This window comes from Mustela lutreola, chromosome 1, assembly GCF_030435805.1.
Source record: "Mustela lutreola isolate mMusLut2 chromosome 1, mMusLut2.pri, whole genome shotgun sequence".
NCBI lineage: Eukaryota > Metazoa > Chordata > Mammalia > Carnivora > Mustelidae > Mustela > Mustela lutreola.
Genome location: NC_081290.1, coordinates 176,467,185 through 176,493,778, shown reverse-complemented (window position 1 = coordinate 176,493,778; position 26,594 = coordinate 176,467,185). Strand labels below are relative to the sequence as shown.

The 26,594-nt window shown below is 39.0% G+C and overlaps 1 protein-coding gene across 4 annotated transcripts; it reads left to right on the top strand.

The window, feature by feature from the left end:
• On the top strand, positions 1-26,594 carry DCUN1D5 (defective in cullin neddylation 1 domain containing 5). 4 transcript variants are annotated; one of them, XM_059179346.1, is made up of 8 exons: positions 3-419; positions 2,448-2,539; positions 7,437-7,507; positions 7,919-8,010; positions 21,886-21,994; positions 22,079-22,183; positions 24,441-24,543; positions 26,257-26,594. In XM_059179346.1, exons 1-8 carry the CDS (start codon positions 334-336, stop codon positions 26,310-26,312), a joined length of 714 nt encoding a protein of 237 aa, XP_059035329.1. In that variant the 5' UTR covers positions 3-333; the 3' UTR covers positions 26,313-26,594. The 4 variants fall into 4 exon arrangements, with proteins under 4 accessions (XP_059035333.1, XP_059035329.1, XP_059035338.1 ...); XM_059179355.1 differs by lacking the exon at positions 2,448-2,539 and having other exon boundaries at positions 281-419; XM_059179350.1 differs by lacking the exons at positions 2,448-2,539; positions 7,437-7,507; positions 7,919-8,010 and having other exon boundaries at positions 1-419.

The window sequence follows — 26,594 nt, the reverse complement described above, 5'->3', positions numbered from 1 at the left end:
CGGCCAGGGGCGGTCCACATCCGGGTCAGAGCGAGCCTCTCGCTCCCGGAGTGTGTGAGTGGTGGCGGTGCCGCGCTGTCCGCGTTCTCTCTTCCCGGTGCGAGCCAGCCGCAGTGTCCACCGGCGAGGAGTGCCCTCGGCCGCGAGCAGGGCGGACGGGCGGAGACCCAGGCGCGGGCTGCGGCCGGGCTGGGCCGCTCTGCCGCGGGCTGGCGGCTCTGCTCCTCTGCTTGCTGCTGTGTCTGGGAGCCGGCTGCCAGCACTGAGGCGTCTCCGGCGGACCGCGACCCCCTACCCCGGCTCCCCTGGCCGCCCTGCCGGGGAGGGCGGAAGATGCCGGTGAAGAAGAAGAGAAAATCCCCCGGGGTGGCAGCGGCCGTGGCGGAAGACGGGGGCCTCAAGAAGTGTAAAATCTCCAGGTATCGCCTCCCCCCTTCCTTCTTCTCTCCTTCGCGGGGCGGCGAGAGGAGCAGCAGGCGGGCCGGGGCTCCGGGGCTCGGGCTGCGGAGGCGAGCCCCCGCCGAGAGAGCCGGCTGCTGGGCGCAGGACCCCTCGAGGCTCCGTGTCCGACTGCACCTCGTGCTCGGCGTGTGCGCCCCGGGAGGCGCTGCGGGAGCCGCCGCGGGAGCCGCCTCACCTTTGGCCCTGCGTGCCCGGGAGGGTGGGGAGACGGGACTGCGCGCGGCAGCGGCGCCCTCGCCCCCTGCTCCCTGCGTCCCCGCCCCGACTTCGTCCATACCTGCAAGTGAGTCCAGGTCCGTGGAAGGGTCACTTCCAGAATCTCTAGCGTGCGAAGAAGGGAGCGGAGCTTGGGGAAGGTCGACCTGACAACTGCCGGGGTGGGAAAGAAAGCTCCCTGTGCTGTAAGTGGCCCCGAAATGGAGCCTCTGGAGGGGTCTAAGCCGGAAAATCCCAGCAGGAGGGAAGCCCCTTTTTGGAAGGATAGTGCCTCCACCTGCGCCCAGTCCCTGCGTGCGGAGCTGGAAGGGCCGTGCTTGCGGTTTTGTTTTCTAGCACTCAAAATGCTGTTCGCTCTCGGCATCAATATTAATAAGCTGGGGCTTATTTTCTCAGTATCCTCTTGGAGAAAAAAGAAGACAGAGCAGAGCTGTAATTAGAGCTCTTTGATCCCACTGTAGCATGTCACGAGGCATGACAGCAACGTTGTGCGCTGCACAAAATCATTGCAATTTAGGCGTGAGAAGTGGCTCTTTTCTAAACCTCACTGGGTGTTTGTGTCTCTGGTTGGCACTTGATGTGACAACTCCAGATGCTACGATTAAGGCAGGACTGTAGCCAGCGGTGTGGACAGGTCATGACCGAGCTCTGCTTACGGAGAGCGGCTTCGGAAGTGAGGGAGCGGCTCTCTTCAGCGCATCTTACCTTCCTGCCTGACGGAACCACTAAGGATATTCGATATTCGGGAGCTGTTAGGGTGACAGACGATGTTTTCTTTTACGTCTAGGTCACTCACACTAGAATGTGCCACCGCCGCTCCAGCAGGTCGTAGTTTGATCAAACACACGAGTTTCTTCTTATTCTGACTTGCAGCCGTCTTAAGTGCATAACAGAACAGTTATTTAAATAAAGCACATTAAAATAGTCGAGCAGTCAGTGTTGTTAAAACTCGGGTGATACTTTGCTCTGTCAATTTAAAACGTTAAATATGGTAGCCTTATTTATGACATTACTCAGTAGCTAGAGTTGTAGCCTTTCTAGGTCACTGTGGTGGTGGAACTCTCTGAGCTCTTTGAAGTTCATTAAATCCTAAAGGTCATTTATGAACTTGCCAACCTTTAATGATTTGGGGGAAGAGAAAGGCTTTGGAATTAAATGGCTTTTGCCCAATTATTTGTACAATTGTTTTCATATTTACAGTTACCCTTGTTTTTAATCCGTGAAATTTAATATGATTTTGGGTCCTAAATCATCTTCTGTCTTTAAATATCTATTTAAGTTTAGCAGATGATAAATAAGCAACTGTTAATATATGATTTTTCTTAAAATATTGATGCATTAAGTATCAAAATATGTTTTATAAGATTTTGCTTTCTAATTATGTGTATTATACACGAATCTAATTTCCATACAAGTCAGCAGGAGAACTGCTATAAAGATTAATACTTTCCCAACTACTAGTCTTGTCTGGGGACCATTAGGTTGAGCTTCCATGTGGTCATTTGAAATCTGGGGAAATGACTTTAGCTGATATTCTGGATTTTGATAGTGAGCAAAGTAGCATTTGGGTTTTGTTAGCAAGAAAATTTTACGTATACTCTACTGTTTCAAATTTCAAATACTAAAAAACTCCCGATTTTTTCCTATAATACCAGCTGTAAAAAAAAAGTACTTTGTTTACTTTGCATTGAACTAGTTCATATTGAACTTAGCTTTTCACTGAAAGTTGAGATTTGATAAAATTCTTAGGCATTTGTGTGTTTTCTAAGCTATTGCAGATCCCAACCCCCTGCTAGACTAATAAGTGGAGAGGAACATTTTTCAAGCAAGAAGTGCCTGGCTTGGTTTTATGAGTATGCAGGTAATGAAATTAATATAAGAAGATATCAGTCACATGCTTTAACAATTTTTTTGGTTCATTTATTTAACAAATCATTTATTGCAGGCCTGCTTTGTGTTAGTGGTATGTCCTGGGATGAGGGTCAAGACTGAGGATTATGGGTAGACTAAGAATTTGGTGTCATGTCAGGATGATACTTCTTTAGTTATGTAATTCAGTATATATTTAGTGGGAGGAGTGAAACTCATTTACTCTTGATGCAGTGTGTAAAGAGATGTATTTTTGGGTTTATGTTCACTAGCTAAAGTAGACTTAATATTCTGGGAAACACAAAGTATGTAATAAAACATTATGCTTTATATAGTTCTTTTCTTTTCCATATTGAAAATTTTCTGAACCCAAACTGACATTTTTTGAAACTTTGGGGGAGCCATAGTATATAATTTACGATTCAGATCTGTCATTACACAACACATTTGCCCCTTCACCATTGCTGGTTAGCCCCCTTCAGTTCTTCTAGAAATGTGGTAATACATCAGAAAGTAAACAGACTGATACTAATACAGTGTGACAAATGCTGTATTAGGAAGATATCCTGAGGTAGTTCAGAGGAGGAACAGGTCACCCAGCCTTGGGAGTATCCGGGAAGGGCTTCTGGAAGGAGCTAACTGAAGCGAAATCCTCTCAGTGCTGGCAGCTCAGGGCCTGGGGTGGAGCTGTAGCCTGGGGGTGAAATAGCCCCAGAGGAGACGTCCCAGTTAAACACGTGTATGAAAAAGCAACTTGTTTCCCACTTATTACTAATTTTTTTATAAGCATGTGTGAAAACATTTTTTTTCTCAGAATAGTTTTGGTCTTAGGGAGTTAATGGTTTTATCGCTTCTCCCTCCTTTTATTGCTATCATTCTCAGCATTTAAAATAAAACAGTGTATTATTAAAACAGTGTATTATATGTTTGCTCATATCTTGTGCTGGTGAGGCCTGTGAACTTTTGGTGTAAGTTTAGGCTAATTGTGGAAAGTAAGACTATTGACGGGGGACAGCAACTTCACTGTTGAACCAACTGAGGGATCCCCAAAGTATAATTTAAAAATTGTTTAGTAACAGACTTTTTCTTTCTAGTCCAGAAAAACTGCTATTACTGGCCTCCCAAGACAATGTCTAACCCAAATTAAATGAAGGGAATTCATTTCTTACTGACCTCCATTTAAATGTTGACCCATTATTCAAAATGCCGGTTTTACTGAAATTCACGATACAGAATCAAAAGGCCACTCATCTTATTTCACTTATAAAGAGATACCACAATTTAGTGCATTTATTTTTTTCACACTTATTTGTATTTCCTCTCCTTGTGACTTTCCTGGGTAGCATAATATTCTAATTAGCTCAACATTTTTTTGCGATTCTAGCATTTTTGTAGTAGTTAGCATAATAGTTGCTGTCTTTATTTCAAAAATCGTGCTTAATTATATAATGTTTCCTTACAATCATTCTGTTAGGTAGGTGTTGTTATTTCTTTTTATAGATGAGAAAACCAAGGTTTAGATTGAGTAATTTGCCCAAGGTCATACAGTGACAAAAGCCAGGATTCAGAGCTTGGTATTTCTGATTGGAGAGCCTATGCTTTTAATTACAATCTTATAATTTCCTTTTTAAAATAGGTACATGGCAACTAATTTTCCTTATACAAAAAATTATTAGTAAATGCACTTGAGGGTAATTTACATTATGTCATTTATTGAATGATTTAGTAAATATTTATTGAGCATTTGCTGTGTGTCAGGCACTGTTAAGTGCCAGGGATGTGGTAGTGAACAAGTTCGACAAGATCCCTGCCCTCAAGGGACTTGCTTTCTAGTGGGAAAGACAGTAAATAGCTAAATAGGCAAGGCAGTGCTAGGTCTTGCAGCATTGTAAAGCTAAAAATATGGCAGGTGTAGGGATAGAAAGTAGAAAGTTTGGATAACTTTCAAGGAGGGTGATGAGGGAAGGCATCTCTAGACATTACTTTGGACAGAGACCTGACAGGGAAGAACCAGTCTTTTACCAAATAAACAGTCACTGTTGTCTTAAATGAGGTTCTCCCTTATTAAAATAGAGACGGCCATTGTGCCTACTGGAGATAATACCTGTACAGCACTTTATGCAGTACCTGGAAGTAGTCAGAAGCTCTTACTAACACAGTAATAGCATTACGGCATTAGATTTATGAGTTGTAGATTCTGACAGTTCTGTCCAGGATTAGCAGGATAGCTCCTGTGTAGCTCATGCGGAAGGTGCTGTGTCATCCATGAAGCACAGTTTTTTTTCCTGAGCGTCTGCTATGGCTGGCGTGGATTTAGACTGCAGATATCGCTGGCAATATTTTATGATTATAAAAAAAAGAAAATTGATTTTTTTTTTTTACTTTAAAAAATTTTTTACCTTTAATTTTGGTAGTATGATACCATAGGTGATGTGTGTTAAGCCTGATGGTTTTGCTCTTTCAAAAGACCTCTCATCTTGAGTAATAATTATATTAGCAAACATTAGCATACAGGGGTCCTATTACTGAACAAAAGCATGGAATGTGAAAAGGCACTTTTAAAACCTTACAAAGAACCCCAAATGCAGGATAGAATTGCTAACTTCTAATAAAGTTCTACCTGCTAGTAGAGTGAACTAAATCATTCCTGTAGCTTTGGAAACTTCTTTTTTGCCTGAAAGAGTTAAATTCAGCTGCAGAGTAGATTTATTGGAAGATGTATTTCAGTGAGTAGAACTAACACGGGGCAGTCCAGGAAAAGAACATTGGTACTGGCCTTGTTTTAGAATTAGATTTGTAGTTATTTGCATTGGTTTGGAAAAGTCACTTAACATTTACAGAAGGGTCTTGTGTATGCCTTATCTATCTCCCTGTAACAAAATTTAATTTGATTCTCATCCAGTGTTAACCACCAACTACCCTGCAGTTTCTAGGGAGGCTGTCTTTTACAGTACTTAACTGATACTTCTTGATGCAACTCTTGAGCTTTTTCTTCTGATTACTAATGGTGGCAGCTTTGAGGGCAGGTCAGTTTTCTTTTTCATAGAAAAATTTATGTTTTTGTCATATTAAATTTTTTATCTAATTTTTACTTCCACCAAACCATATGTAAGGATGCATATTGTATTTTTAACAGCTTTATTGTATATGTATGCTTTTAAAATTACATAATTAACACATTCTCATTAAAAAAATCCTCCAAATACATATTAGGAAGTGAAGGTGGCCTGTAATTACCATCTATGTCACCTTTTAAGACCTCACTGCATGAATAACCACAGTAGTTATTTAAACCAGGAAATTAAGGATTTTGGTTTCAGACCATGTTTTAACATCATCTTAGCAGCCTGGATCTCATCTGAAACAGCAAAAATGTATTGGCCCACATACTGGATGGCTCTACTCTTCTGTGAAGACAAAACCCTTGTGCTAGCTTTGTGTTGTGAACTAATGAGGGTGGCGGACAGCGCCATCAATGAGTTGCAGTGGTCTAGTCCGTGGAGAGTAAAGTTGCAGGATTTCTCTAAGTCCTTAAGAAAGGAAGACAGGGGTTTTTTGGGCCACTTTAATATTTCAGGACTATGTTTTCAAAAATCAAATGTGATAACATATTTCTATCATTTCATAATTATTTTAATTAACTGTTTCTTAGTTCAGATATGACATTAGTTTCAGATGTACATCGTAATTCAACATGTGTATATGTTGCAAAATGATCACCATAAGTCTAGTTAACATCTATCACCATACGTAGTTGCAGAATTTTTTTCTTGGTGATGAGAACTTTTAATATCTACTCTGAGCAACTTGCAGTATATTAACTGTAGTTAGTCCTCATGCTGTACATTACATTCCAGGACTGATCCATTTTAGAACTAGAGGTTTATACCTTTTGAGTACCTTCACCCATTTTCCCCACCCCCATCCCTGCCTCTGTGCTCTAATCTGTGCCACTAATCTGTGCTCTGTATTTATGAGTTTGGGTTTTTTTCCTTGTTTGTAGATTTCACATACAAGTTACATCATATGTTATCTGCCCCCTCTTCGACTTGTTTCCATTAGCATAATGCTCTCTGGGTCACATTTGTTGTAATCTTAGCAAGCTACAAAAGACCATGTAATCACGATCTTTTTGGAATCTGGTAACATAAAGAAATAGGAGAGTTGGTGTATTGATTTATATCTGATGCTGCAAAGGGAGAAAAGTAAGATCCAAGTGAAGTATCATTAATTTTTGCACAAGTGATAGACATAAGCTAATTGAGGGATTAAACTTTTGTTTCTCTATTAAGGTGGCATAGTTATTGCTTTGCTGTGTTTTTAGATCCAAGATGATAAGGAAAGTGGTATTTTCCTAAGTAATTATTTTCAAAATGTGTGTATGTTTTTATACTATTAAATTTTATTTGATTGTATTTCAAAAGGTAATAAATGACCTTATGTTTTAGTTAAGAAAATAGGTATTCTCTTTTAGCTGTCTTGAATTGTGGGCTGGTCCTACACATTCTAGTAAAATTTCTTATGGTTCTTTATATTTACGTATTGTCAAAATTTTTCTTCAAAGAAGGCTTTCAGTAATTTTTTTTTTTTAATGGATAGGTTCAAGTTACTATACAAATAAATGACTGATACTAATACTACTTCATTTTCCCCCTAAATTTCATTTTGCAATGAAAGTCTAAAAAAAGTTTAAAGACTATTTCAAAAATTCTACATTTTAAATTGTATAGCAAATATTTATACTTTATCAAAGATCTGTCAAAATTCAAATTTTGTTATTTGCAAAAAAAGTTACATGTATTCATAGATGCCTTTAGTACAATGGCTTATGTTTTATGTTGATATGAAAGTATAACAATAAAATATATAAATTATTTTTGTCTTTGAAGGTCCTGATGAAGTTGTAGGGCCAGAAGGAATGGAAAAATTTTGTGAAGACATTGGTGTTGAACCTGAAAATGTATGTTTTATTTCTAAGTAGAATGGAATACAAGTGGGGTATAGAATATTTGTAAGTTTCTAAAATTTGGGACACTTTAATCTTATATCAAGATTTTGTTTCTTCATGTTTAATGCTGTAGATTGTCATTTTTAGTATTTTTAATCAGTTCAAGTTGGGCACATGTTCTCTTCTGTGATAACAAATGTCATTTGTAATAGAGAGAGATTCTACCCTGAGAAACTGTTAGAACTTTGTACTTTTAAGAAATTGGCCCATCTAAATTTCTTTGGAGTTAATAATTCCAGAGGTCATACTCTTTAATAGTTGAAGGATGGAAATAGTTGTATAAAAATGCTCTCCATGATAAATATAGACATGATTATCTCTGTGCTGACTTTTCCCCTATCCTTTATGTTCTGTTCTTTCCAGATTATTATGTTAGTTTTAGCGTGGAAATTGGAGGCTGAAAGCATGGGATTTTTTACCAAGGAAGAATGGTTAAAGGGGATGACTTCATTACAGTAAGACATTTTTTTAAAAAACAAATTTGATGGCCTATTTGAAGATCTTAATTGATATTTTATGCTTCATAACTTTTAGAAGTAAGGTTTCACCTTAAAGGAATCAAATTGGTTTGATGTGTAACAATTAGTTAGGGATTGACAAAATTTTATATTGTGGTCTTAACAAAATGAACTGTTACCCCATTTTTCATACTCCCTGAGAACCTCAGTACAGTCTTATTAAAATCATTGACTCTTGGTGGGTGAATTAGAGGTTTGTGATCAGAGTTATTTACGCACAGATTGTTTGCGCAGTCAGGGATTTCCTTCTCTGAATATAGAGTTCTACTGGTAAGGAGTCTGTTCTTGGGGCAGTCCTAAGCTCTGGGGCCTCTTCTCTGCAATTTTATGCCTGATTTTGAAAAGATATTTGAAGATAGAGTTATGTGGCACTTTTATTGTTTCTTTCTGCTAAATTAATCTGACAAAAAGATAAGTGAAAAGTTATGAGGCTTCCCTGTAGCCCCAGCCACGTTCCAGTTACACACTTTCAAATGCTGCCTTCGAACTCTTTCTTGAGGTTTCAGAATTGCTTCTGTATAAAAATCATGTGATTTCAACCTTACAGAGTAAAGTGTGCTTAGTTTCAAAATCAGTTAGTAATTATGTGTTACTTTTAAATTATGTCATGTTCCTGATATTCATGCAGGATGTTACTAATTACCAACATTCTAAAATAGAGGAAGCATTAATTTACAATACTTTTGAACCAAACCTTGGGGGTTAATTAGCCATGTGGTTTCCTGTTGTGGTTATGCTTTTATTAACAGTTTATTCATTATTACTTATTTGCATGTCCTTAAATTTCAGAATACCTCAGTTATTTTTTTAAGTGTATCTGTTCAAATGGAACTGAATTTTTATATTTGAATGTTCAGCATTACATGCTTTGTAATAGTCCTTTTTAACCAGTATTAACATGTAGATATTTCTTATATATTTATATAAAAACCGTTGCTTATAGAGCCAAATTATAGCTTCTAAAATAGAACATAAATTCAACCCTATCATTTTAATTATTTATACGTGACATAAGGAGTCAGACTTGGAGAGGTGAACAAAATGTTTGCCAAGGTTTATGTAGCTATTTGGTGGCCCAGCTAGGACCTAGAATTTAAATTTCCAGATTACCAGTCTAGCATACTGTACTTCCTGTTGCATCATCTTTCTGTATATGTGTTTTGAATGTTTTTGAATCATAGTATTTACAGCCGCGCTTGAATCCTATCACTGTGACTAAGGTGTCAGAACATACCAGATTCAAATGATGCTGATTCTGAAATTCTTTGGAAATATCTAACCTTCAGTTAGCTTTTTAGAAAAATAAAATATACAGACAAGTATGCAAAGAATATTAACTAGTTTTCATATAGTTTTTGTTTTATTGGAGCTTGTATCAGTTGTGACATTGCTTATTGATTGTAAGACATTTTATTTGGCACTATAATTGCTTTTTGTACTACTCCTGCTGAATTTTTTTGTATATTGCTTTTTTGAACATCCCAGCTAACAAGTGTTCATGTACTTTTAAACCAAAACGTTCTCATTATTTGTTTTTGCATAACTTGATAACTAGTCTTTGTATAACAGAAATGTGGAAACACAAATAATTTCTAATAATTAGAATAATTAGCATATGGCTTTCATTACAAGAATGGAAATTGACTTAACCCTTGAACATACTATTTTTTATTCGCACATCTTTTCTGTAGGAAGTTCACGCAAGCTACACAACATAAAGGTAGTTTAAAATTGACCCTGAGGTCAATAAATGTTTCACTCATTTATTATCTCCTGCCCCTCTGCTTTACTCTATGCTGTAAAGCCTTGTTACTGCTCAAATTTGGCAAGTCTTCTCGGCTGGGAAAATAGTTGTTTTTTTTTACCCACAATCTAGATTGCTATGTGAAGTACAGAGTATCTCTTGTCAGTTAGCCAAGTCTTGTTACTCCCTGAATTTTCTTGTAAAAAAATCTTGCAAAGACTATAGTAGTATAAATTGAAAGCTGGAGAAACAAAAGAATCTATAGAAGTCTTAATTTTTGATTTTATAGTTTCCTGGTGTACTTGGTTTTATTTAATACGTATAGTCATAAAATGTAAAACTTCACAGACTTGATTTCCTTTGTAGATTTTTCATAGTCCTAGGATTTGCTTTAACTTGGGCATAGTTATGTGTTGGTCCCTAAATTGGCTTAATGTAGCTATCAGTTGTTTCAAATTAATTATTTTAACCCTTAGTAAACTTTAGTAGGGCTCTGTTGAGGGATAGAAACAGCCTGGTAGCTAAAACTTAGACATGCTTGGGGATTGTAGACTGTAACAGTCGTGATGGATTAAAATCTCTCATTGTGTAGAATACTTCTGTACATTCATTTATTTTCAGGCTGTTAATTCATACAGACTTTGTGTATGTAGATTGCCTTTCTATTTTGTGTCGAAGAATTTGTGGGTGTGAGTTGTGTAGAAGTATCCTCCAGTAGCCATTTCCTAGGTATCGGAAGACAGAGTTGCCACTTCCTTTGCAGGGACGTTGCTCTGTAGTTGCCGTCATTGTTCAGTAACTGCCACATTGCCCCTCAGATGGGCTTTGATCTGTAGACCCGTACCTGCACTCCTGTGCTCTGTCGGTGCTTTGCCGCTTACCTGTTACCACGGTGACATAGAAGGCTGGTTCTGCCCTCTGCTGAGCATGCCGAGAGAGCCGGGAGGGCCCTGGGATGCTGCCACCCCACATCCAGCGGGAACAGGACGGGCGCTGGAGTGTGGAAGCACAGCCACTGATGAGATTAACTGAGGCCGCGTGAGATGGGAGAGGCTGTAGGCAGGGATCCTTCGATGAACTGGGCCTTGAAGCATGGGTAGGTTTTTGATGGTGAAGGATATAGGAAGTGTTACTGCTGAAGAGAAGTCATGAGCAGAGCCTTGGGAAAGGAACACGTGTGTGTGTGTGTGTGTGTGAGAGAGAGAGAGAGAGAGAGAGAGAGAAGTAGTAGTCTGGTTGGTTCTAATCCAAAGGTACGTAAAGAAAATCGACAGAATAGGTTTGAATTCCAGATGGCGGGAATAATGTGGACAGAGCTTCAGCCCTATGTTACAGGCCGTGGGAAGTCATCAGAGAGCAGATAGTTTGCAGTAGAGCAGTTGTTTTCATGTCTGATGGTCACGGACTCTTGCGAGAGCCTTATGAAATCTGACCTTGTCCCCATGTCGACGCACCTGCGCTGCTACGCACAGCGCGGCTCTTCCTCCTCCTCCTCGCATCTGTGCCTGCTGGAGTCCAAGGGTGCTCGCTGGCTGGAGCGGAGAGCTTTTCTCCCATCTGCTAGCTGAGAGGGGCTGGAGCAAGGGTGAGCACCATGTTGGTGGAGAAGACAGCATAGAACCCTGAAAGGACTGTCCTTGATTACGATCCTGAGCAGATGCAGGAGGTAGGCACCTCCCAGGAGTGGCAGCAATGACGCTGCGTGTTCTGCGTGACATGTGGTCCACCCTCTGGTCTCTGTAGTGAGCTCCGGACTGTGGAGATCCAAGGTAGGGTCTGGCTTGACTGGATTTAGGTGAGAAAGGAATGGGGAGCATTTATCTGACTTTTTGGTAGGGATGGAAGAGTGAGGTGGATGGGGTGCTGTGGTGTGTGTTGTGTGTGACTGTCATTTATGTAGTATTTGGGGCCCAACTACTAAGTGCCATTCGCATTCTTCTGCTATGCTCTCCATGACAATTTTAAATGCCCCCTCCACATTTCCAAATACCCCCAGGGATGTACCGTTTTGGTCAGTAAACCTCATTCAGAGAAAGTTCTAGATAAAGAACTTTGTGAGTAAAATTTTTCTGTTGTGGATCAGTGTCACAGCATGCTTATTTGGGACTTCTCTAAAGAAGAGAATCTCATGTAGATCTAATATGTAAATGGTAGTTTCTTCTCATTTTGGAGGTCTTTAAATTAGAAGCAGAAATTTAAAAGCCTCCCATTAATCAAATATTTAGCAATACTCAGGAAGTTAATGTCTAAGTCCTAATGTTGAGATTTAAACCCGTTTCTACTCATTCTAACCAGTCGCCTTGGGGAATGTTATCCTTTGGTGCCAGTGTCCCTAAAATCCGTAGGGTTTTGTTTAGTTGTCATTTAGAAACTCTCTTGCTTTCTGTGATGTACTAGTGAAGTGCACGTTTCTTTTTACTTCAAGGGAAATGTTCTTTCTAATCTTTCCAAGTTACAAGGTATGGACATGCTAATCTCTGAGTCTCTCTTGGGCTAGGTTAACTGGTAGAGTTGTAAAGTGTCCGTGACCGCTTGGGTACGCTCCCCGGCTTTGCCAGTCCTTCACTTTCTGTGATGTGGGTACTGAACATGAAAGTTTGTTCTCTTGTTTCTTTCACTCTTCAAGAAGAAAACATCAGTTGTTTGTGTTCTATGAGATTCTTTCTCTGCTTGAGACTGAGGTAGACAGTGGGATTGGTCTGAGGTAGTTTGCACAGAGACGGCAGGGTGCAGGTGATCGTAAGCCACGGGCCTGAGAAGGGGCATCTCTCGCGGAGAACTGTCGTGATCACGGAGCTTGTGTATTCCTTAACCGCACGGCTGTCTGTTCCTGTTTCTGTCCCATTAAAATGAGGAGTCAGTGATGTGCCTGAAGCCACAGGGAAATCACAACTTCTGCCAAGGGAGAAGTTGGGATTTCACCTGGGCTCTCTCGGTTTGACTGGAAACTTAGCTTTTCACTTTCTGCCTTAAGCTTATTGAGATTATAGCCTAAATAATATCGTTGCTCTGTGTACCTGAGGGATGTAAAGTATTGGAAAAGATTGTGATTTCTTGGATTCCTATCTCCTTGGTAACTTGTATGTCACCACTTTTACACTTGATGATTTTGTTGGAACTACAGTTTCCACTAACCTTTCCCCAGGGAGGGATTTTGAAACTTTTTATAATCAAATAAATATATACATTGTGCCTTTAAAATTTTTTACTTTGTGGCTTCTTTTTGGTATTCATACTTCTGTTTAACAAATAATTTTGCAATGCTTTCATATGCCAGGCCTTGAAGAATGATTTCAAACTCTGGGGGAACTTCTGAACATTGGGAAGCAGCCTCTGTCATGTTTGCCTTCCTGAGTCTCAACTGTATTAAGATTCTGAATGAGATTTTGTGAGAAAATGTGAATTACATTACTAAAAAATATGTGCAAAACACTTCTTCAGATAGATGTATGAGGAAGGTAGTACACGTAAGAGGCTCCCTAAAATGTCGTACTCCCGAACCTTAGCTGATCATTCCGGGGATGCCGAAGACAGCCAAATTGTCAAGCACCATTATAGATAGAGTGTGTAATCAGAGAATTTGTTTCTTTTGTATATCCCTCTGGTAGAAGTTAACTAAATTTTCGACGCCATTAAAGCTTTATTTTTCACATCATGAAGAATATTTGTGCTGATAAAAGCCACTTAATGAAATTGTATGTAATATGTTTTTAGTAAGTAGTAAGAATAAACTTTTCTTGTTTCTGCATGAAATATATTATATACTCATTCATATATAGGAGCTAGGCCCCAGACAAATTGGACAGTTAACTTACCCAGATTTTGATTTCTTTTTCGGGCCATATGGCGGACTAAATGTGCGAAGAAATCATTTATCATGTAAAACACTTAAATGCTGGATAAAATATAAAAGCATCTTTTAAAGAGCATGCCTGGACTTGGCTATAAATTAAGGAAGATAATTAGAGACTAGAAATGACAAGAGCTGGTAATGCCATAGGGATCTGTGGAGCAGGCATTTACTTTAAGGTTGCATACCTATTCCTAATCACCTAGGGTCTGGCCATTAACCAGTGGTGCATCTAGCAAGTAAGAGACAAAATTGCAAGGCCTGAGTAGGGTGAGAATCTGATCAGAATTCTCAAATTAAGTCATGGATATCACACCTACCCAGTAGATGGAGATACGAATGCGTGGGCTTGCTTCTACATACAGTGAAGGGCTTATCCCCAAGAGAATTCTTGTAAAAAAATTCTTCATCGGGCAGATGAAAGCTGGAATTCGTTATTGGTATGACAGGCCAAAAATCTTTACAAATGTTCCAGGTAAGTAGTCTTGTGTATAGTGGAAGCCATTCTTCTGTATAGGAAGACATTTTAAGCAGAAGCCTCAATTTCTGCAGATAAAGGTTCAGTTTTCATTAACTAACAATCAAAAATCACTAAGCATGTTGGGAAACAGATCTTAAACTTCAGAATTTAGACTCTTAAAGGGTAGTATTTTGAATTGTAATGGCAGCATGAAATATAAATACATTATATTTAAAGAAAGAAAGAATTGAGTCAGATGATCAGATTTCAGATGCATAATTAAATCTCTGAAAGTGAAAAATACTCGAGATTTAGAACTCCGTGGGTGAATTACAAAGGAGGTGGACGCAGATGGATTAGGAATTGGTGACCTAGAGTTTCTGAGGAAAATAGTTAAGAGGCTGAGGGCCATAGTAGATAAACTTTTTTTCACTGTGAGTTTTCTGTATGTTTTAGGTGGAAGTCCTCATTGAGTACATGGTCTGCAGGTATCTTCTCCCACTCTGTAGCTTATTTTTTTCATCTTCTTATGAGGACTCAGAGCAAAAGTTTTTAATTTTGATGATGTTCAGCTGATCAGTTTTTCCTTTTGTGAATTGTGCTTTTGGTGTCAAGTCCAAGAATTCTTTCCCTACATCCTGAGAATTTTATGTTTTTTTGCCTGGAAGTGTTTATATTTTTATATTTTACCTTTAAATTAGTGATGAATTTTGAGTTCATTTCTTTAAAAGATGTGAGATGGGTTTTTGTTTGTTCTTTGCCTACAGAATTCTACTTGCTCCACATTTCCATTTGTTGAAAAAGGTCTTTCCTCTGTTAAATTGCTTTTGTACCTTTGTCCTTTAGCAGTTGGATATACTTGTGTGTGGGTCTGTCTCTGGGTTCTCTGTTTTGGATCTGTGTGTTAACCTCCTGCCGCACCACACAGTCTAGGTGACAGCTGCTGTATACAAAGTCTGGAACCACGTAACTGATTGATTTCGTTTCGTTCCTTTTTTTTTTTTTTTTTTAAGATTTTATTTATTTGTTTTGGGGCGCCTGGGTGGCTCAGTGGGTTAAAGCCTCTGCCTTCAGCTCAGGTCATGATCTCAGGGTCCTGGGATCGAGCCCCCCATCAGGCTCTCTCCTCAGCAAGGATCCTGCTTCCTCCTCTCTTTCTGCCTCTCTGCCTGCTTGTGATCTCTCTCTGTGTGTCAAATAAATAAATAAAATATTTTTAAAAAAAGATTATTTATTTGTTTAGAAATAGAGAGCACAAGCGGAGGGAAGGTCAGAGGGAGAGGGACAGAGAGAATCTCAATCAGACTCTGCATTGAGTGCAGAGCTTGAGAAGGGGCTCAATCCCAGGACCCTGAGATGATTGATCTTTTTTTCAGAATTGTTTCAGCTCTTCCAATTTCTTTGCTTTTCCTAAAATTTTAGAATGATCTTCCTTTTGCCTACAAAAAAAAAATCTTACTATGATTTTGGTTAAACTGTGTAAAGAATATGGGGAGAATTGACATCTGTACTATTTTGGGTCTTTGAATACATGCAAGATAGATATGTCTCTTTTTGGTGTTTAATTTCATCATTTGTGTATAGTTTTCAGCATACATACAAATTCTGTATGTTTTGTTAGAATTACACATAAATGTTTCAGTTTTCATTTTCAGCCACTGTAAATAGTGTTGTATTTTTAACTGAGAATCCATATATTCATTACTAATACAGTTGATTTTTGTGCGGTTGTCTTGTATCTGTGACCTTGCCAAACTCACTATAAGTTTTTGTGTATGTATGTCATCCTTGTGTTGTCATGTCATATGGTTATAACATAAAATAGGGAAACGGAGACTGTTTTCTTTCTTTTCCAGTCTTGTATGTCCTTTATTTCCTTTTCTTGACATATTGCATTAACTGGCACTTCTGCCACTGTGCTGATGAATGTGCCTGGTAAGAGCGGATGTCCCTTCCTGGCTCACCATCCCAGGGACCGCGTTCAGTCTCTTACTGCTATCAGTTGTTGCTCTAAGTCAGGCTGAGGGAGTTCTCCTCTCCAGGTCTTCCTGTGAGTTTTCACATGAATGCACGTGAAATACTTTAAATACCCTCTCTGCATTAAATCGTCTAATCATGTAGCTTTTCTTTTTTTTAGACTGTTAATGTGATTATATTTTGGTTTTTGAATATTGAGTCCATTTGCATACCTGGAGTGAATCCCATGTGGTTGTGGTATATAATTGTTTTTATATACTGCTGAATTCTTTTTGTTAATATTTCATTAAGGATTCATGAGAGATATTGGTCTATTATTGTCTTTTTCTTATCTATTTCTTGGGGTATAATTGACATAACATTGTTCATTTCGGGTGTATTACATAATGTCAATATTTGTGTATGTTGGGAAATGATCACAGTAAGTATAATTAACATCCATCTTCATACATAGTTAAAAATTTTTTTCTTGTGATTTTTCTTCTTTTTTTTTCTTTATACTGCCTGTAACTGGGTTTGATGTCAAGGTAAATCTGGCTTTATAAAAGGAATTGGAGAGTTTTCCCTTATATTTTTTGGAAGGTATAGCATAGAATTGGCCTTCAGAGATTGGTAACATTTTCCATTGAAACTGCCTGAATCTACAGATTACTTTTTTAGAAGTTTTGAAATTTTGAATTTATTATTTAGTGGTTAAAGGGCCACTGAAATTACTATTTATTTCAAATCATTTTATCGGATTATTTATTTTGTGTTTTAATGTGTTACATTCAGAACTGGTCCATTTCGTCTAAGTGGCCAAATTTATATGCTTTTGATATCTATAGGTCTATAGTGGCACCTTTTGTTTCATTTCTGACGGTGATTTTTGTATTATTTTTTCCTTTGTCATTCTTGCTGGAGACTTGTCCTTTTCATTAACTCTTTTCTGAAGAATCCACTCTTTGTTTCATTGATTTTTCTCTTTTCTGTTTTCAATCTTAATGATTTCTGCTCTTAATTTACTTTCTCCTTCTTGCTTTAGGTTTATTTTGGTCTTCTTTTTCTAGATTCTTAAGATAGGAGCTCAGATTATGCATTGAGATTGGTTTCCTCTTTTCTAATTGCATTTAGTTGTGTGAATTTCCCCCTCAGTAGTGCTTTGTGTCTCAGTGTCCATTAGTTAGTTAGTTAGTGTCCATTAGATCTTGTTGGTTGATGGTGTTGAATTCTTTGTTTGCCAGTGTTGTGTCTAGTTCTATCCATTTTTGGCAGAGGAGTGTTGAAATTTCTAACAATAATTGTATATTTGTTTGTTTCTCCTTTTGTAGAAGTTTTTGCTTCACATATTTTGCAGTTCTTTTGTTTGGTGCACACACATTTGTTACATCTTCTTGGTGGATCAACTTTTTTTTTTGTTTTGCTTTGTTTTAAGATTTTACTTATTTATTTGACAGAGAGAGAGACAGCACAAGCAGGGGGAGCAGCAGGCAGAGGGAGAAGAATCAGGCTCCCCACTGAGCAAGGAGCCCTACGGTGGGGCTAAAACCCAGAACTCTGGGATCATGACCTGAGCCAAAGGCCGATACTTAACCAACTAGGCCATGCAGGCACCTCAGGATCAACCTTTATTGTAATGTTCCTCTCTGTTCTGATCATTTTCTTTGCTCTGAAATCTGCATTAGCTGATCATAATAAGCTGCCCTTCCTTTCTTAATGTTTCTATGATGAGTCACTTTTCATTCTTTTACTTTCAATCTGCCTATATTATATTTGAAATCTTTTTCTTCTAGATAGCATATCCTCGGGTCATTTTGGTGTTGTGGGTCTTTTTGATCCACTCTTTCAGTCTCTGTCTTCTGATCAATACATGTAGACCACTTACATTTGATAAAATTGTTGATACCTTAAGCTTTAAGTCTGTCTGTATTTTGCAGTTCAGAAATTTCCGTTTCGTTCTTTTTTATGTTAGATTTCTTTTCTTGGACTTTCTGTTTCTTCGCTGAGACTTTCTATCTTTTCATTTGTTTTATTTTGTCCATAATTGCTTATTGAAGCAGTTTCAAAATGGCTCCTTTAACAGTCTGCATCAGATTTTAAAATCTGCAGATTTAAAATCTGCATCATTTTAAACATTTCTTTCCATTTCAGTATTTGCACATATTGGCTCTCTTTTTACATTCTGCTTGACATCTTGGTTGTTGGTATGACAAGTGCTTTTTTTACTGGAACCTGAAAATACTGAGGATTATGTTATGAAACTCCGGATCTTATTTAAACCTTCTATTTTATTTATTTATTTTTTTAAAGATTTTATTTATTTATTTGACAGAGAGAGGTCACAAGTAGGCAGAGAGGCAGGCAGAGAGAGAGAGAGAGGAGGAAGCAGGCTCCCTGCTGAGCAGAGAGCCCGATGCGGGACTCGATCCCAGGACCCCAAGATCATGATCTGAGCCGAAGGCAGCGGCTTAACCCACTGAGCCACCCAGGCGCCCTAAACCTTCTATTTTAGCTACCTTTCCCCAGCACCACCTCCAAAGGAGGAGGGAATTCCTCATTGTGTTGGCAGCCCCCACAAGGCCTCCGCTGACACTGCCCCCAGGCACAGCTCCTTACTACTTGCTGGAGTGGAAGTTCATGCTTTTATGTGGCTTCCACTGATTGCGCGGGAGGTGAGCGGCCTCCCTGCATCCTAGTGATGGTAGACTGTTGAGGTCCTCCTTCCGGCTCTGCTGATGCGGGTGGGCACGGAGCCAGTTTTTTCTTGGTGGTTGAATAAATAAGAGTGTTTTTCTAAAAGTTTTCTTTCTTCCTCGGCTGCTTGATTTTTGTGGGAGGGAGAGCAGGTTTTTGTTGGTTTTTTTTGTTTTTGTCTACTCCACTGACATTCTGGTTTGCTGATTCCTTCATCTCCAGGTCTGGGATAGGTAGGGCAAAAGAAAACCCAGGAAATGCACCACTAGGTTGTTCCTTAGAGTCTTTCAGATTCTTCCATTTGTATAGCTAATGTCCAGGGCTTTTAGTTGAATTAGCAGGAGACATAGGGAAAAACTACATTTACTTCATCTTCCTGAAAGCAGAAGTTATTTGTCTAATTAAAAAAAAAAAAAGAAAGCAAACCATCTGTCCGCCTCCATCCCACACTAGTAAAGTGTCACTTTTCTCTGCTCTCTTTTAGAACCGAGTTCTTTGGCAGCATTTTTCTATACAGTTGACCCTTGAACAGTGGGGGGAATTTTTATTGAAACCTGGAATTTTTGAGTATTATGTTCTAAAACTCTGGATCTTACATAAACATTTTGTTTTAGCTAGTTGCCTCCGATACCACCTTGGCAGAACTTGGAGGGAAGTCCTCATCACTGTTAGCAGGCGTGGGAGTTCCTGCAGAGAGACATCCGTGTGTAACTTCTGACTTCCCTGAAACTTCACTGACTAATAGCCTTCTGGCTGTTGGAAGTTGATTAGAAGCCTCAGCCATAACATAAGCAGTCAAATAGCACATACTTTTTTTTGTTAAAGATGTATATACTATATTCTTGCAATAAAGTAAACTAGAGGAGTAGAGAAAAGAATATGTTCTTAAACAGATTCCATGTGTAAGTTGACCCACACGGTTCAGAAATCTGTTGTTTGAGCGTCACCTTTACTTATTTTCTCCAGCCCCTTCCTCTCAGTCTCTCTTAAACCTGGTAAGCCTCCCACCCTTCCAGTCCTCTGGAACCACCTTGTTGAGGCACCATTTATAAGTGGGTAAAGTAATATCCATCAGAACTGTGGCCAAAGCTAAAATTGTACTTAGAGGAAGGTCTGTAGCCTTAATTGTACTTTAAAAGAGAAAGAAGCCTTCAATCGAGAACCAGTCTAATTTAAGAAGTTAGAGAAAGGATCAACCTGAAGAAAAAGAGATGAAAGATGTACAGACATTAGTAAGAGAGAAAGCAAAGCTGCAGTTGAGAAAATTAGGAAGTTCTGGCAAGATGATTAAGAAAAACAAAAAAGCAAAAATAAATAGTAATGCATATTAGAAAATGTTATAAATTTAGTCATCTGTAAATAAAATTATATGTGAAATAAATTATCAAAAAACTTTGTCAATGATCAGTTGATTCAAAAAGAAGTAGAAAATCTGAATGATCCTATAACCATTAAAAACGATGATTGAGTTGTTAAAAATTCCTTCCTTCAGTGAAAAGACCCAGGTGGTTTTTCAGCTGATTTTGGATAAATGCTAAGTCTAGTATTCAGTACACTTTTTCAGAAAACAAAAAAAAGAGGGGGGAGGGCGCCTGGGTGGCTCAGTGGGTTAAGCCGCTGCCTTCTGCTCAGGTCATGATCTCAGGGTCCTGGGATCGAGTCCCGCATCGGGCTCTCTGCTCGGCAGGGAGTCTGCTTCCTCCTCTCTCTCTCTCTCTGCCTGCCTCTCTGCCTACTTGTGATCTCTCTCTGTCAAATAAATAAATAAAATCTTAAAAAAAAAAAAAGAGGGGAGATTAATTGTCATTTAGGTTTTCTGGGGCTTCTGCTATGAGCTTGTTATCAAAATTAGTAGAGTGTGAAAGAATGAAATTGACAAGCCTGTCTCTTTTATGAACATAGCCAAAAATCTAGCAATGTATGAAATAGGTAAATTACCCAGTTTGGCTTATTCCAGGAATGCAAGGTTTAATCAACATTAGAAATGTATCTAAAATATCTACACGTTAATAAAATTATGAGTTACATGTCACACTGTCGATTTAGAATAGTGAAGGTCTTTGTTAAATCTGAGAATGCTAGGTGTCTGCTACATGATGAGTACTAAAACTCAGTTTTAAGTGGGAAGACTGTGGGTTACAGTAGATGGCACACTAGTTCAATGGAAGGGAGTCCTATCTGTCAGCCATGGCAAAATGTGAGTTAGGGGTCGGTGAGTGCTATTTTGTGAAACTTGGTGGGAACACCTTGCAGGTAGAGGCAGTACTGTGAGTTAGAGCACAGCTGTGGCACCTGGGTGGGGTCGGTGAGCTAGAGCTCGAGCTCCACGGCGATGAGATGCATTGTACGTCATTCGTGAACGGCGGCCTCTGTGTTGCTTCTTGCTCAGCCATGGTGCGTGTCTCAGCCCAGTGAGTCAGGACACCAGTGAAGGTCTTTGAACATTCTGTTGGCCTTTTTTAATGTTTCATGTCTGATCTTTAGAAATAACATGGAAACTTGTTTGCACTCCTCTGCCTACGTATCTTATCTGAGGTCAGGTGCTGCCACTATTTACCTTGATTTTTGTCACTAAAAATTAAGGAATCTGAATTTATGACGGAAGCACTAATATAATGTGTTACTTTTCTCTGTGTTATATTCCTAAACTTTTAAAACCACTCATGGCTTATCTCTTTTCACCAAGCTGGTGTGTGAGAACTTTCCAGTGAAAAATGTGACAGAGGCCAGATTCATTCCTTTGTTCTGCCACCTTTTGAACTTCACAAGTGGTGAAAGCACGTTTTAATACACCTCTTCTAAAGAGAGACTTGTGATTTTACTGGAGTTTTTGATTGAGTTGTATTTTTTTAAAGGAAAGTCATTGAACTGAACTTGCACTGATTGTCATGTTTTCTCGTTTTTTCCTTTTTGTTTTTTTTTATTCTACTGGTACATACAGGGCAACAAGTTTGTTAGTAATTCTACATTTGTGAATCAGAATTTTTAAACATAGGTTAATTTCATAAATGCACTCACTTTTCTCTTAAAGCATTTCTTCTAACCTCCTAAAGATACTTTTATTTACTTTTCTGGATTATGTAATGTATTTGGCTTTTTTAATTTAAGGTGTGACTGCACAGAAAAGTTACAGAACAAATTTGACTTTTTGCGCTCACAGTTGAATGATATTTCTTCGTTTAAGAATATCTACAGATATGCCTTTGATTTTGCAAGGGTAGGTGGAATTTCCATGTTTTGTAATTTTCACATTTTTTAAATCTTGAAACCACACTCAGGAGAATTTTTCCTTATGTTTTAGGATAAAGATCAGAGAAGCCTTGATATTGATACTGCAAAGTCTATGCTAGCTCTTCTGCTTGGAAGGACATGGCCATTGTTCTCAGTATTTTACCAGTACCTGGAGGTATGTATATTCTTTATTTTTTTGAATATATTAACCTAATGAATATTAAATTTTAATTTTTATTTTAAAGCTTAATCTGATTGAAAATACACCTTTAATGGAGGAAAACAGATTTTTAAATACTTAGGCTTTTAAAAAAATCTGCTTAAGTAGTAAAAAGTTTCCATTAAAATGTGTACATATTCGTTGTCATTTTTAGACACAAGTTCATGTTCATTAATACAGTCTGTACATGAGATACTTGTATTCCAGCCCTGCATCCCTCTCATAAAAAAATGTAACCTTTAAGAAATAAATTTTAGCAAAAATGTGCTTTATGCAGAATTGGTTTCTTGGGCTTTTGGCAGAAGAGATTTGATGCTGGTATACAAATATCAAGCTTCTAAATCTTTTTTTTTTTTTTTTTAAGATTTTATTTATTTATTTGTCAGAGATAGGGTGCACAAGCATGGGGGAGGCGGGCTGAGGGAGAAGCAGACTCCATGTTGAGCAAGGAGCCTGATGCCACTGGACTTGATCCCAGGATCCTGGGATCATGACGTGAGTGGAAGACAGACGCTTAACCAACTCAGCCACCCAGACAATCCCATCAGGTTTCTTTAATATAAGATCTGGGGCTGAAATCCTACATAAGGGAACCAGTTGTAGTAATAATAAAACTTTATTTTTCACTTAGGTTCAATCCAATTAATTAGGATAAAATATTTTATGTTCACAAATATGAGAATGGCTATAATCCTGTACTTCAGTGTACTGTTGAGTGAGTGATGTATGCTGAGTTCATGGAGAAGATATTCTTTTAGAAGGTTTAGCATAACACCCATTGCCAACAGTGGTTCTGAGAATACTTTTATTCTTTCACTGCTTTCTTTGGTTTTCTATCTGTTTTTGTGTCTTTTCTATTTTAGGGTTTTTCAGTATGGCTTGCTCACCATTTCTTGAGTACAGATGCTTTTTGTTTTTGCTTTGATTTTTCATAAAGCTGATTATCATAGCAAATTCCTCAGAATAATTTTGTTTAAAGCGTCTGATAAGAAGCAATGGTACAAGGTGCCTGGATGGCTCAGTTGGTTAAGCTTTTCCCTTTGGCTCATGTCATGGTCCCAGGGTTCTGGGATTGAGTCCTGCATCCAGCTCCTTGCACAGTGGGGAGCCTGCCTCTCCCTCTGCCTCTGCTCTTCCTTGCTTGTGCTCTCTCTGTCTCTGACAACTAAATAAATAAAATCTTAAAGAAAAAGAAAAAGAATAATAAGAAAAAGACTTAAGTGAGTGGGTTTCACGTATGCTTAAATCTTTAAACATAATAAAGTGGATGTAATGAAGGCTAGTAAAGTAGATGTTGATAGATGTTATCCATCTTCCTCCTATTAGTAGTTTTGGGCAAAAATAAATAGGACTGAGTGTAAAAATACTCACCTCTCAAGGGAGCTGAGAGAAGTAAATATTTTCAGTACTCGTTATGTGGAGGGTGTTCGACCTGCAGTGCTTCTTTAGTTCTTTGTAACACTGTTTTGAATTATGTCTTATCCCCCCCTTCAGTAAATGAAGAAGCAGGCTCTGTTGTTAAATAATGCTCCCAGGGTCACCCAAGTAAGTGGAGAAGTGGGGTTAGAACCAAAGCCAGTACTCTTTGCACTGCCTGCAAAGATGCCAACTTCAAAATGTGGCTGAACAGTAAACCTCAGTGAAGACGGGGTGTTGTGGGAGGCAGCAGGAGGGGCGCAGTTGTGCTGTTGGCTGTCGATCTTGAGCTCATTGTGGTTCCAAAGTATGTTCCCAAGGAGACTCAAGTTTTACACTTACTGGATGTTCCTGTTATTTATCTAAAATGAAGGAAAGATAAAGGAAAACCTCACTTGGGTAATGTTAACATGTAAATGTCCCTGAGATTTGTCTTAGAAGCACGCGTAATTTAAAGAGGAATAAGTGTTTTAAGAAAGACCAAATCACAGGGCGCTTGGGTGGCTCAGTGGGTTAAGCCGCTGCCTTCGGCTCAGGTCATGATCTCAGGGTCCTGGGATCGAGTCCCGCATCAGGCTCTCTGCTCAGCAGGGGGCCTGCTTCCCTTCCTCTCTCTCTGCCTGCCTCTCTGCCTACTTGTGATCTCGCTCTGTCAAATAAATAAATAAAATCTTAAAAAAAAAAAGAAAGAAAGAAAGACCAAATCACAAAAAATGTTAGAACTAGATTTATCAAAGTCAGTTCCTAATAAATAATGCTTGTTCTGTATTCAAAATATTTACGTCATTTTCTACAGCAATCAAAGTATCGTGTTATGAACAAAGATCAGTGGTACAACGTATTAGAATTCAGCAGAACTGTCCATGCCGATCTTAGTAACTATGATGAAGATGGTGCTTGTAAGTATGTTTTCCTACAAAAATAAAATTCTTACAGCCTTAAATGAGAATATACATTTGTGTAGCATTGCCATAAAGGATTTAGATTTTCTAGCAGTAACTTTTATTATTTAATCATATGGAAAATGTGGGGAGGGCGGGTGTAGAATGTAGACCAAGAGCTTCGACTGAGCAGTGTATTACAAGCAGGGGCACCTGGGCAGCCCAGTCAGTCAAAGTGTCCGACTCTTGATTTCAGCTCAGGCCATGATCTTGGGCTCCGTGTTCAGTGGGGAGTCCACTTGAGATTCTCTCCCTCTCCAGTAACCCCCTCCCCCTCCACTTGCTCTTGTTCTGTCTTATGCTTACTCTCTCTCAAATAAAATCTCTTGAAAAGAAATGCAGTTTTTCAGTCATTCAAGTTATTTGTCAATATTCTTCACTGGAAAGGACAGCATGTCTCAACTGTTAACTGTCAATGCCTTAGCAGATCTGTGAAGTAATGATCAGTTAGGTAAGCTGTGTTCTCTGTGACGGTACAAGATGTCTTCCGTTTCTACCTCCAGTTTGGTTGCACGCGTTGTGTTACTGTTGGGAAGTTGTGTGGTGAGACACATTCCTATAAACGTGAATTGAGGTGTGGACTTACTTAGAGAAGGGGTAACTTTATTTCTCAGCGCATGCGCACGCATGTGCGTGTGTGTAGTGACCTCTCCCTACAGAATGGTGTAACACTTAATATTTTTTAGAGACAGTACCTTGGCAGCCGTAAGCCGGCAGCCTAAGGACTATCTGTGGCCTGCAGATGTGTATATTGTGTGTGTGTTTGAGGCAACCTTTAAGTTAAGAGTTTTTGCATAAAAATTAAGCTTCCAGATTTGTTTGAAAAATCAGAAAATCTGACAAAACTGTACCTGGAGTTAGTGAGTGAAGCGGAGTAGTAGCCCATGTTAGACTCGCTTCCTGCTTTGCTGGCCCGCAGCTTATGCCAACAGCCTGCTTCCTTTTCAGCAGCCATATATAGCCAGGCTTGCCTGCTGCTTATCTTAGAGTAGAGAAGTGTGTCTGTGAAATCAGGAGGAAAAGAGAGACCACCAGAACGTTGTGTGTTTTGAGGAAAATAGAACTAGCAATTTTTTTTTTCTGGCAGTGAATTTTCCCTGTTTAAAAAAAGAGGTAACAGTGAGGTCATTTAAACTGCCTACCTGGCTTCTGTCAGGAAATGAGTTTGTACCTCCCTCCCCTGCACCTTATACAAATGTCTTTGTAGAGTAGTTCTTAGGCCAGCTGTTGATTAGACACCTGCTGCGTGTTTAGACTCATACTGGGGCCTGTTACCAGCCACCCCTTCACCAAGCTTACACATTTCATGGTGAGGGAACCTGGAAATGCTACGTTAAACACTTTCAGTATTTCTTAGGAACTAAATAGCAGGGTGCTATGAACACGTAGAGAAGGGGAGAGGTTAATCTTGACTTAGTTATCGGAGAGTCGAACACCGGAACCTTGTGAAGAAGGTTGCAGCAAATACCCATGGTGGGAAGTCCCATCTTTTTGGAAAGAAAAGGCTGGGGAAGCAAGCTCTGGGGAGTCCAGCAGCGGAATGGGGAGCAGAACCCCCGCAGTGGCAGAGGGTCCATCCTCAACGCTGGCACAGGGCTTGTGGACAGGGTGTCCTATAGTTGGAGGGATGAGTTCACTCAATTCTAACAAGAATTGCTTCTTTATTTCTAGGGCCTGTTCTTCTCGATGAATTTGTTGAGTGGCAAAAAATCCGTCAAACATCATAGCAAGAACTAATGTGAAGAAAATGCAAACCTTTTGGCACCCATGTGTACACAGGCTAACAAGACAAGGAAAAAATCCAAAGGGTGCATTTTCATTCGTATGAAAGACTTCTCATAGTACTTTTTTTTCCTTTTTTTTAAAGGAAGTTTTCTTGTTACATGTGATGGGCATTGAGCCACACCTCTTCTGAGACTGAATATTGAAGCTTTTGTTTTGAGTTATGTTTATAACATTTATTTCAGAACAATAAAGATTCAGATTTGTGACAAAGGCCTTAAAGTGAA

Coding starts and splice junctions, on each gene's coding strand:
- DCUN1D5 (XM_059179346.1), top strand. CDS start 334: ATGCCGGTGAAGAAGAAGAGAAAATCCCCCGGGGTGGCAGCGGCCGTG. Junction 7,508..7,918: donor TTGGTGTTGAACCTGAAAAT/GTATGTTTTATT, acceptor TGTTCTTTCCAG/ATTATTATGTTAGTTTTAGC. Junction 21,995..22,078: donor ATGCCTTTGATTTTGCAAGG/GTAGGTGGAATT, acceptor CTTATGTTTTAG/GATAAAGATCAGAGAAGCCT.